The sequence below is a fragment of the Tamandua tetradactyla genome, chromosome 18 (genome assembly GCF_023851605.1).
Source record: "Tamandua tetradactyla isolate mTamTet1 chromosome 18, mTamTet1.pri, whole genome shotgun sequence".
Taxonomy (NCBI): Eukaryota; Metazoa; Chordata; class Mammalia; order Pilosa; family Myrmecophagidae; genus Tamandua; species Tamandua tetradactyla.
In genome coordinates this window covers 31,788,218-31,800,367 of record NC_135344.1, presented here as the reverse complement: position 1 = coordinate 31,800,367, position 12,150 = coordinate 31,788,218, and the positions used below count along the sequence as shown (strand labels likewise).

General features: G+C 37.4%; 1 protein-coding gene and 1 pseudogene across 2 annotated transcripts in view; both read left to right on the top strand.

The window, feature by feature from the left end:
- The window catches only part of ME2 (malic enzyme 2), a 120,117-nt gene that overhangs the window by 71,157 nt on the left and 36,810 nt on the right, over window positions 1-12,150 (top strand). Inside the window, exons 3-5 of one of the 2 annotated variants that reach the window (XM_077135452.1) lie at window positions 1,149-1,282; window positions 8,860-9,009; window positions 11,196-11,271. In XM_077135452.1, coding sequence (XP_076991567.1) covers window positions 1,149-1,282; window positions 8,860-9,009; window positions 11,196-11,271 — 360 coding nt within the window. The remainder of the gene's footprint in view (window positions 1-1,148; window positions 1,283-8,859; window positions 9,010-11,195; window positions 11,272-12,150) is intronic. The other variant, XM_077135453.1, reaches the window with a different exon arrangement.
- On the top strand, window positions 2,193-8,284 carry LOC143662742 (tubulin alpha-1B chain-like; annotated as a pseudogene).

Genomic DNA, 12,150 nt, shown 5'->3' with positions numbered 1-12,150 from the left:
ATGTGTCAGCCCTTCATTCCTTTATAAGGCTGAGTAATGTGTGTGTGTATATGTATGTGTGTATATATATATATATACACACACACATACACACACACCATATTTTCTCTATCATTCTTTTTTTTTTTTTTTTTTTTTAAGGAAAGACAGAGAGAAGGAAGGAAGGATAGAAGGAAGGAAGGAAGGAAGAAAGGGAAACATTTTTAAACATTTTCTTGTTTTATTGTATTCTGTTTCTCCGTTTTTGTTACATGGGCTGGGGCCGGGAATCGAACCGAGGTCCTCCGGCATAGCAGGCAAGCACTTTGCCCGCTGAGCCACCGCGGCCCGCCCCTTCTCTATCATTCTTGATGGATACTTATGTTGTCTCTACCTTTTGTCTATTATGAATAATACTGCTATAAACATTGTACAAATATATGTTTGAGTCCCTGCTTTCACTTCTTTGGGGTATATACCAAGAAGTGGGATTGCCACATCATATGGTGATCCTGTGTGCAGCTTTCTGAGGAACCACCATATAGTTCCGCAGTGGCTGCTTCATTTTACAATGCCACCAACAATGTATAAAGTTTTCAGTTTCTTCACACCCTTGCCAGTACTTATTTCCTGTGTTTCGTTTCTTTTCTTTTTAATTAATAGTTATCCTACTGGGTATGAGGCGATATCTCATTGTGGTTTTGACTTGCATTTCCCTGATGACCAGTAATGCTAAGCATCTTTTCATGTGCTTATTGGCCATTTGTTTATCTTCTTTTGAGAAATGTCTTTTCAAGTCCTTTGTCCATTTTTAAATCAGGTTATGTGTCTTTTTGTTTTTGAGTTGTAGCATGTATATGCCCCCATACTACATGTGTGAATATTTCTCTAAGATGGTTATGCCAGAAATAGAATTACCTGATTGGAGAGTAAGTGCATTGAACATTTTTGAGGATATTTAAAAAATTGTCTTCCAAAAGCCTAACAAGAACACCTCTTTTACCATGCCAACAGCAATGCTAAATGTTATTAATCTTATAAACTTTTGATAGTCTGGGCAAAATGATATCCATTCAGTTTCTTTTAAATTCTCATCTATATTGCATTTTAAAGAATGGCATGATTGTAATCCAGTAAATAATTTTTAATTCTTTAATTCTTTTCTTTAGGGAATGGCATTTACATTACAGGAACGACAAATGCTTGGCCTTCAAGGACTTCTACCTCCCAAAATAGAGACACAAGATATTCAAGCCTTGAGATTCCATAGAAACTTGAAAAAAATGAGCGACCCTTTGGAAAAGTAAGAGTTGATTAGATGTTTAGTCTTTTCTGATCTTCTAATTAAAAAAAAAAAAACTAGATATGGTTATTGTAGATTGAAAAATATGTAATCTCATAATTAAATTTTTGGTTTTGTCAGTTGACATTTTTATGAAGCTTGTTCACTTCAGTGAATACTTCACTTTTATTCATTGTAAAATTTAGCAGAAATTAGTCTTTTATGCTTAAAATCGCAGAGCATTTCAAGTTTCAGTGCAATTTGAGAAGCAGAAGATACCATCAGATTTGCACCCAATTTATTCAGCTTTTATTGTGCACTTATTTTGAGTGCCATGCTAGCTACTGAGGACATAAAGTGGGTAACAGGTAGAGCAGTGATATAAAATCTTCCCATCCAGGACACTTTTCAGAGTGCAAAAGAGATGTAACTGAAATTGTTCCTGGCAAACTAGAAGAATGACTGATTATCCAACATAATCCGTTGCCTTGCCTTCTTGGAACTTATCAGAGTTACACTATGAATGACAGTGTGTGGTCCAGTGAGAAAACAGTCCAGGCAGGCTATATTCTGAAAGCTTGAAGAGGGTACCTAGCCCAACTTGGGGAGATCAGATAAATCTTGCTGGAAGAAGTGATGCTGGAGCAAATTTTAAACAATATATTGCAGGTAGCAGGCAAATGAGAGAAAAGGGAAAGATATTCTGGGTAGAGTTCAGCCTGAAAATATTTGTTGGGTTTGTTCAGTGTGGATAATTATTGGTGACTGATGAGAGTGGTTTCTTTGATGTGATGGGGCAAAAGTAAGATTGCAAGTATGTTGAGGGATGAGTGGAAGAGGAGAAATGCAAACTGTGCTTTTAAGAAGTTTAGGAAGAGGAGGAGGAAAGAGATTGCATGGTAGGTAAAGTGGGACTTGGGGCTAAGGGGGTATGTTTCGGGCTGGGAGAAAATTGAACCTGATTATAGTTGTGAGAAATGAGCCCAGGAGAGGAAGGATAATTGATAGAGCAAAGTCCCAGAGAAAGTACAAGGGCATTGGATTAAATGCAGAGGTGGAGAGTCTGGCCATGAACAAGAACAAAGAACAGCTCATTCTCTGTGGCAGGGGCAAAGAAAGTAAATACAAGTAAAATAAGGATAAGTAGTAGGTGATGGAGCAGAGGTTGTGAGACCTCATCACATCTCATAACCTTGATTTTCTTCATGAAGTAGAACATAATGATCTAATCCAATATTTGGAAGGGTTAAAGATGAATAAAATGGTTGAGAGAGATAAAGGTTTGAAAGATGTATTTAGCCATCAGATGAAACTGAACAAGAACAAGAAAAAGGGATGAGGATAGGTACTGGTGACATAGTAATGTGATCTTGTTTGCATTGCTATAATAACAGCAATGTTATTTTCCCACAGAAAAGGTGAAATGTATTATTGATTCAGGTTTGACCTGCTGGACTGGCAAAGGTGCTACATTAATTCATTCAGGGCTTTTATGTGCTAGAAATCATTCTAAGGTCTGGAACTACAAATTGAAGGAAAAAACCTAGAGCCCTTGCCTTCGGGGAGCTCATTGTCTGGTGGGAAAGACAGACCCAGTGGAAGGGTAGTGTAGAGATAAAGATATGATAAAATATGTTCTCTAGAGCTTCACCTACTGTTTGAGACTAAAGGCAGATGGGTTTATTGTGTCTAGAACCTAAAGTGTCTGTTACATACGATCTAAATCAACCTGTCTGGATAGCACATTTAGAAACACAAGCACATGAAGCCCAGAAGGTGAACAAGGTCTTGTAACTCTGTATAGCTTTTAATGTAATACTCGGAGACATCCCAGACTGTGGTGGACTGATAATTAAAAAGTATTGGTAGAGTACATTATCCACCTCACCTCTTAGCTTGTTGGGGGCAGTAACTGGGACTTGGTGCCTCCTCCTTTCACCTTCACCTCCTAACCCATAGCTACCACATGAGAGTGCATCTCAATCCACAGTGGCCAGGCTGGTGTCCAGATTGGCAATGCCTGATGGGAGCTCTTCTGCCAAGTGATACCAGGCTACAAGACCTTTGGGGGAGGAGATGTGCCCAGGGCAGTGGTTGTACATCTGAATCCATCGTCATTGATGAAGTTTGCACTGGCATCTACTGCCAGCTGTTCTACCCTGAGCATCTCATCACACACAAGGAAGATGCTGCCAATAACTATGTCCTCAGGCACTACACTACTGGCAAGGAAATCATTGACTTTGTCTTGGACAGAATTTGCAAGCTGGCTGATCAGTTTATGGGTCTTCAGGGCTTCTTGGTTATCTGCAGCTTTGGTGGGGGATCTGGTTCTGGTTCACCTCCCTGCCGAAGGAATGTCTCTCTGTTGATTATGGCAAGAAGTCCAAATTTGAGTTCTCCACTTACCCAACCCCTGAGGGCTCCACAGCTGTAGTTGAGTCCTACAACTCCATCCTTGCCACCCACACCACCCTAGACTACTCAGATTGTGCCTTCTTGGTAGTTAATGAGGCCGTCCATCTATGTCATCTGTCATAGGAGCCTTGATATTTAGCATCCAACCTTAACCAACTTATTAGCCAGATTGTGTCTTCCATTACTGCTTCCCTCATGTTTGATGGTGCCTGAATGTTGACCTGACAGAATTCCAGACCAACCTGGTTCCCTATCCCTGCATCTCCTCTCCTCTGGCCATATATGCCCCCCATCATCTCTGCTGAGAAAGCCTACTGTGAACAGCTTTCTGTAGCAGAGATTACCAATGCTTGCTTTGAGCTGGCCATCCAGATGGTGAAATATGACTCTTGACACAGTAAATGCATGGCTTGCTGCCTGCTGTACCTTGGTATCGTGGTTCCCAAAGATGTCAGTGCTGCCATTGCCACTGTCAAGACCAAGCATAACATCTACTTTATGGACTGGTGTCCCACTGGCTTCAAGGTTGGCATTAATTACTAGCTTCCCACTGTGGTATCTGGTGGAGATCTGGCCAAGGTCCAGTGAGATATGTGCATGCTGAGCAATCCTACAGCCACTGCTATAGCTTGGGCTTACCTAGATCACAAGATTGACCTCATATATGCCAAGCATGCCTTTGGTCACTGGTACTTGGGTAAGGAGATGGAGGAAGGAGAGTTTTCTGAGGTCTGTGAGGACATGGCTGCCCTGGAGAAGGACTGTGAGGAGGTTGGTATGGATTTGGTTGAAGGAGAGGGTGAAGAAGAAGAACAGGAATATTAATACCCATTTCTCTCAACCCTTCAGCATGTCACACCACCTGTACCTATGCTACTATGTTAGCTGACAAGCATTTAAGTTCTGGTTAGATTGTATTCATTCTAAATTGTGATCATGTCTTATTTTCCCACATGTACCTGTAAAGTTCTCCACCATGTCTCAAAGTAAAGACTTCAAGAAAAAAATGCATTGGTAGAGTCTCTTGAGGGAATAGAGGAAAAATATGAAACATTAAATGGTCCCTTCTGGGAAACCCCTGGTGCTCTCTTAAACATCAGGGACTCCCAAGAAAGTAGGCCAAGCCCTTGATTTTGAGCCCTTGCCTTTACACAACTTTTTTTATATAGTGGAGAAACTAAGACTACCTATAATTATACCTAAGAGGTGCTTCCAGGAAACCTCTTTGGTTGCTCAGACGTGCCCCCTCTCTCTCTCTCTAAGCCCAACTGTGCAAGGAAAAATATTACATCCCCCTCCCATTTGGGACAGGGCATCCAGGGGTGAAAGTTTCCTGATTATGGGGGACTTGACTCCCAGGGTTGAGCCTGGCCCAGGCACCATGGGATCAACAGTGCCTTCCAGACCGAAAAGGGGGAAAGAAATGAAACAAAGAAAGAGAGTTCAGATGGAGTCGGAGGCTATTCTGGAGACTACTCTTATGCAAGCTTCAGCTGGATATTGCTAATTGCCATGGTTTGCCATACCCAAACAAACATCATTCTTGTTAACCCTAAAGAACACTTAGGGCTCTTAGACTCACTCTGCAAAAGTTTCACATACTAAAGTTATTTTTCAGAAACTTCCAACCTCCAGATTGGTTCCAAGGCCAGATAAGTCCTGAAACCCAGAGGTAACAGCATCTCCAAGAATATCTGCTAATTTCAACACTCTATCTACTGTTGATAACCTTTTCAACATGAAAAAGTTAAAATGAACATAGCCCAAAGACCACCTCTAGATTGGGAGTAGTAAGATCAAAGGAACAGGAGGAATTAGCGAAGATAGGATTTAACAAATGAGTATGACTGCTGAATCACTATAATGAAATTTCTTTTATCTTCCAGTATTTTGGGGTAGCTAGAAGGAAAAACCTGAAAATGTGGAATAGTAATCCATACTAGCCTTGAAATCTATTCTGTAACTACCTATTAAAATGTATTTTAAAAATTATTGCACGTATTTTATATGTTATATTTCACAATAAAAAAGTTAAAAGTACACGGGACGATGAAACCAAAAAAGAAAGCTAGCTATAACCTTTTAAGAAATCTGTTCAAGAAATCTTTATTGAGGCATAATTTATATGTGTAGTAAAATGCACAGACCATGTGTGTTCAGTTGGATAAATTTTGACAATCTTATACACCCACATAACCAAACATGTAGAACATTGCTCTGATTCTAGAAAAGTTCCCTTGTGACTCTTTGCAGTCAATCTCAACCCTACCATCCCCACTCTGGAGGCAACCACTGTTCTGATTTCTGTTTCAATAGATGAGTTTTGACTGTTTTTGGACTTCAGATAATGGAATCAAACAGTATCTGTACATTTATATCTGACTTTAATTCAGCATCATGTTTTTTGAGATTCATCTATGTTATGTGAATCCATAGTTTGTTCATTTTATTGCTGAATAGCGTTCCATTATAAGAATATCCCACACAAAAGAAAATGACATGCAGGGGCTCCTAAAGGGTAATGATAGAGAGAGATTTGTTCAGAGTGAGAGATTTGGTGATAGGATCCAGAGTAGGAAAAGACAAGGAGTCATGATGGAGCTAAGAGATTGGGAGAAAATGAAATGACCAAGGAGCTAATACTTTCTGAAAGAATTATGAAGTGAGGACATTGTATAACTAAATTGCAAAATGGTAGAGAATTGTGATCAGAGAATGGAATAATGGCATTCAAATCTGCTGAGCTATACCAAATCTAGGCTGAGGCATTAAGACTCATGTTTGGCACTGAGGAGAGTGATAAAGGGAGATGAAGGCAAAACGGATAATATTAAGGAGGTTCAGGAATAGCGCTATTTCACTCTACCATGTGTCCAGTAGATTACCTCCACTTTCTTCAACATTTCTGCAGTCTAGTTCACAAAGCCCTCCATTCCTTTCTAATAGTTTTCTTCCTTAGACTAAGGAGAAATTTGCTTCTCTTTAATTTCTATCTATTGGAAGCATTTCTGACCTCAGTAACTATACAGAAAACATTCCCTTACTGAATGGAATCACTTATTTATTCACCAAATATTTGCACACCAGTTTATATGCCTAGTACTTTGCTAGGTACAGAAATAGAGAGGTATATAACCTGACTCATGATATCATTTAGACCAGGGGGAAGATAAAAAGTCAAGAACTGGAGTGAGTTACAGAAGAAATATCGTATTAAGTGACCAGAGATTGGCACTTAGGAGGCAATCTGGCAGGCAGTAAAGGGCCCCTTGACAACTTACCACCCAAGCTGCATTCTGAGAGCATTAAGTAAAAGGACCATGCCTAGTAGAGTTAGTAGGGTATGCCAACTCCGCGGTAAGAGTTCTGGTGCATTTGAGGAACTGAAATAAGTATAGAATGGGGGTGGTGAGGCTAGAAAGTAGGCAAAAGTTTGGTTTTTTGTTTTTTTTTAAACTGATTTAAGAACTTAGGCCTTATTTTACTGGCATTTGGAAGCTATTTGGGAGCAGAAATTATCAGAATTAAGTTTTTAACAGAAGAAATGATTGGTATGGGGAGCATAACTGTGTTAAAGACTAGTTAGACTTAAGGTAATTACATAAGTAAATATTCTTGTTTGTACACAGAAGTATGTGTTCAAAGTGTATGATGTAGGCATCCTGTTCTCACATGTTCAGAAGATAGATAAAGACTGATACAGCAAAGGTAGCAATATGTTAAAATTGGTACATCTGGGTATCTGGAGGTGGGGGTGTGATGGAGTTTTCTGTATGGGGTTTGTATTATTTTTGCAACTGTCCTGTAAGTTTGAAATTATTTCAAAATAAAATTTTAAACAATTTTTTATTTAAAATTTTAAACAATTAAATGCAATACACAGTCCTGAACCAAATGTAATAATGGAGGAGAAAATGCCCCAAAGGACATTATTGGAACATTTATAAAAATTAGAATATAGACTATGTGCTTTATATCAATGTTAAATTTCTTGAACCTGATGAACTGTACTTATTGTGGTTACACAAGTGAATATCCTTGTTCTTTGGAAATATACATGGAAGCAATAAGTGTTCAAGAAACATGTTATCTGTAAGCCGCTCTCTAATGTTTAGAAGAGATGGACAGATAGGTTGGTATGTAGGAAGATGAAGAGAAGGAGCGAGGAAGGATGGTCAGATGGACAAATGTGGGAAAATGTTAAAAGTTGGTAAATCTGGGTAGTGGGTATATTGGGTTTTTCTGTAGTGTTTCTGAATTTTTGCAACTGTCCTATAAGGTTTAAATTATTTCAAAATAAAATATTTTTTTTCAAAAAGAAAGAATTGGTCAGAAGATTATTGAAGTAATTCAGGTAAGAATTGATGGTAACTTGGACTGGATGAGGATAGAAAGAAATGAAATTACTTAGGAGGTATAATCTTTAGGACCTGGTTGATTAATTATATTGGGTTAGGCAAGGTGGGAAAGGAAAAAAAAAATCAAGAATGGACTTTAAGTTTCCTTTTTGGTCAAATGATGAAAAGGAGGAGAAACAAGCTTAGGGGAAGGATGATGAGTTCTCTTTTAATCATGCTTAATTCAAGATGATAACTTATTTTTCAGATCAACATTTCCCAGTTCTTTATATTTTATTTTTAGAAGATGGATATATGTTTATTTACATGAAATGACCATTCTGTCTTTCATGCTACCTCTCTGCTCTATACAGCCCTTATAATGCCTATGGTTCTCCTGGATTGGCAGGGATCACATCCCTAGAGTTCAGAAGAGTGTCTGGCACATGCTCAGTGTTTAGTAAACATTTGAGTGAATGCCATTTTATTCTGTTTCCTTATTTACGAGTCTGTCTACTACTACAATATTAATTCCTTAAGGGTGGGGCCTTGTTAATCTTTACATTTCCAGTTCCTTGCATAAATTCTGGTCTACTCTAAGGGCTCAGTAAATGTTAGCTGTTATTTCTTTTATGTCCCTCCTCCTCATCTACCATTTAAGCATATTTTTATTTTTAATTTTTAGTCATGGGTGTTAAATAGTGATTATTTAGGGTTTTGTTTTCCTTTGGGGTTTTGGGATGAGGGGTTTAATTTTTAGACCTTTAGTTTTAACTTGCCAAAACCAAAACTTTGATTGTAATGGAGGTTGACTTTGACATTTTTTACTGTGCTTAATTTCAGATACATATACATAATGGGAATACAGGAAAGAAATGAGAAGTTGTTTTATAGAATACTGCAAGATGATATTGAAAATCTAATGCCAATTGTATACACACCAACAGTTGGTCTTGCCTGCTGCCAATATGGACACATCTTTAGAAGACCTAAGTAAGGCTTATTTTAAAATATATATTTGTAAATGATTGTTGCACGGAGAACAAAATCACTCCATGATACCTAATTAAATTTCAGTTCTCTGTGTCTTATCCTGACTGCATTTCACACCTCATAGACGCTTAATTTGGTTAGGAAGGTATTAATAAAAATGCATCATGCTTGTATCTTTCATTTTTGTATAAATAACATCATTCACTTCTGACCTTTAAATTATTGTGGTTGAAAGGTAGTTTAATTCTGGAGGCAGAATTATTAACATTATCATTGTCATTGTCAAGTTTTTTGCAATCTGGGCAAATTAAGGAATTAGTTCTTTCTCATTTTTTGTCAATTTTAATTTGTTATATATTCTACATTTTTATGAACTTTAGTGGATTTTAATTTCAAATAGTTCTAGCACCTCCGAACATTTTAAGTGGAAGGAATACTGTAATGAATCATGGACTCAAGTCCTTGAATGAGTTCCTTAATCCCTCTGAAACTGTTTTCTCATCTGTAAAGTAGGGGTAGCAGGATCTTTCAAGGAGCTGTTGAGATAATCAGATGAGGAAACTAATGTGAAGTTCTTTGTAAATTGTAAATCTATAACCATTATATATATAAATGACAGCTTCACATAATTTGCATGTTCTTGTGTTGCTCTCCTACCCTATATTCATTTTCTTCAATCCTTATGTCTTTCCCATGCCCGGGCTGACTTATCGATAGCAATGTAGAAATCTGAACAAGGTGTGATAGCAGTTACCTTCCATCTCCCCTCATCCACTCTAGGGTCTCTTAAACTTTAAGGTGCCTAAGAAACTCCTATGAGTCTTATTAAAATTGTGCATCCCTGCCGACCCCCCTCTCTTTCCCATTCCCAACATTCTGATAAAATAGAAAGGTCTGGGGATCTGGATTCTAATGAGCACCCTCAGTGATCGTGTTGCAGGTATTCCCTAGAAAACCTGTTGATTCTGTCCTATATGCTGCCGTGAACTAATGTTTCTAAAACATTTTTATGAAGTAACCAAAGTTCAGCTTCTTTAAAATTCCTTTTGTAATTAGAATGGTGATTCTAAATCTGGATTAAAGAAGGGAGGGAAACTTTTTGAAAATACTGATGCCTGGGGGTGGGAAACTTTTTAAAATACTGATGTCTGTGCCTCCCCCCCCCCCAAAGACTTTGATTCAGTTAGACTAGAATTGGGCCCAGATGTTGGTGTTTCCATACAAATTCCTGGCGTGACTTTGATGTGCTCTAGAAGTTGAGAGCTGACATGATACAGAGAGAGCATAGCTCTTGGGTGAGGGCATATACTGTGTATAATTTGTGCAGTGTACTGTGCAGTTTGTTTATTTTTTACATAGAAGGTGGTCATTAAATCTTGGTTGATTAATTGATCTGAACTCCAGGCCAATTAAATCAGAATCTCTGGGGATAGGCCCCTTGGCATATGGTATCTTTAAAGAGATTATCAGGTGATGTTAATATGTAGCCATGGTTGAGAAACTGCTCAACTAAAATTGATTGTTTGCACTAGGATAGCGATGTTAATTGTAAGAATCAGTTTGAAGACAGCAGGGAACTGTCAGCCCTCATCTCTGCTTGACCTATTTTTTAGGACTCGTGTTTCTGTTTGTGTGTGTGTGTGTGTGTGTGTGTGTGTCTGTTAAGAATCTGTTTTAATGATCTCAATTGGATAACAATACACTGTTTAAAATAACTTTTCACTTTTTCTTAATTCTTCAAGTGTGTCAGCTTTTGTGCCAATTTACTATAATTTTCATGCATCCCTTCCTGGTCCTTCAGATTTCAAACTTCCCATTTCACTGAGTTTTAACAGTAGTTTGCGTAGCCTTATTGTATTTTCCTGCATTGGTAATTTATCCTTATTTTGCTTTTTATCGGAGATGTGTTGAGTTTATTTGAACTTGAGATGTGCATACATTCTTCTTATGTAAAATAGGCATTCATTTAACAGCTCTTTGTTCCAGCTGCTATATGAGCAATGTAATTGCAGTTTGGAGTAATTGAAAATGTTTTGGAAATAAACCAGTATGATGGCTAAATCTGCTTAGAAATTATACTGTTTTAATATTTCTTTAAAATATCTAGATATTCCGATTACAAACAAAAACTTAGAAACAAACAAAAAACTGTTATGAAATGCAAAGGTGTTTTTGTTCTGTTGCAGGGGATTATTTATTTCAATCTCAGACAGAGGCCATATTAGATCAATTGTGGATAACTGGCCAGAAAATGATGTTAAGGTACTAATAGCACAACCCTCCTTTTCACAATGTGTTTTCTTTCTTTGTAAGTTACCTATAAGTTTCAAGAACAGTTTTTCATTGTTGCTCTGATTTATTTTGCATTTACATACATGGAAAGTTAGTGCTATGTATCTGAGTATATCATGGTAGTACTGTTATAAAATGGGTTACTGGTATACAGTTTGAAAAGGAAATTGGAGGTATCACAAGGTGAGCCCACTCACTCTCAGTATCACCTGGTATCACCTACCTTTTCTATATCCCTTTTCTATTTCAACTGTTTTTCTAGGTAGAGAAAATACGTTAAAATGCTATAAAAAGTTTTATCCTACTGGTAGTAAAGAGGATTGGTTATGCCTATTTTCTTCCAAATCTTAGACTTAGCTTCTTGGTCAATCTGACTGTCTTTTATGAAATAAAATTCAGTTACTTTTGTTTTCAAGTCTTGGTAGGCTTTTGTGTTTTTTTCAGGCAGTAATCTTAACTTGCCTTTATTACATGTGTTTTCCTTACCAAACTAAATGATGAATAATTTAATTCTAATAATTTAGAAAAATATTTGGTCAGATAACTGAACTCACAATATCATCCTAAAACCTCATAGGTATGTATATATTTTTTATTCTAGGTCTTTTTCTCTTTCATGGCTATTGAAGTTTTTCTTGTTTGGCATAGGTTATGTGTGTTGGAATAGCATGGTATTTATTTCTAAACTCTTATTTTTCTCTTATGTTAATCTCTTTACCAGAAATTTGTTCACCTCTCCTATATTTAGTCTTTCTGAAGATATTTAAGTTGGTCCTCCAGTCAGAAGCATTCTATTCCTAAACCAAAGTCAGAAGGAAATCTCTTTTTAACGTCTCTTAATAGGCAAAA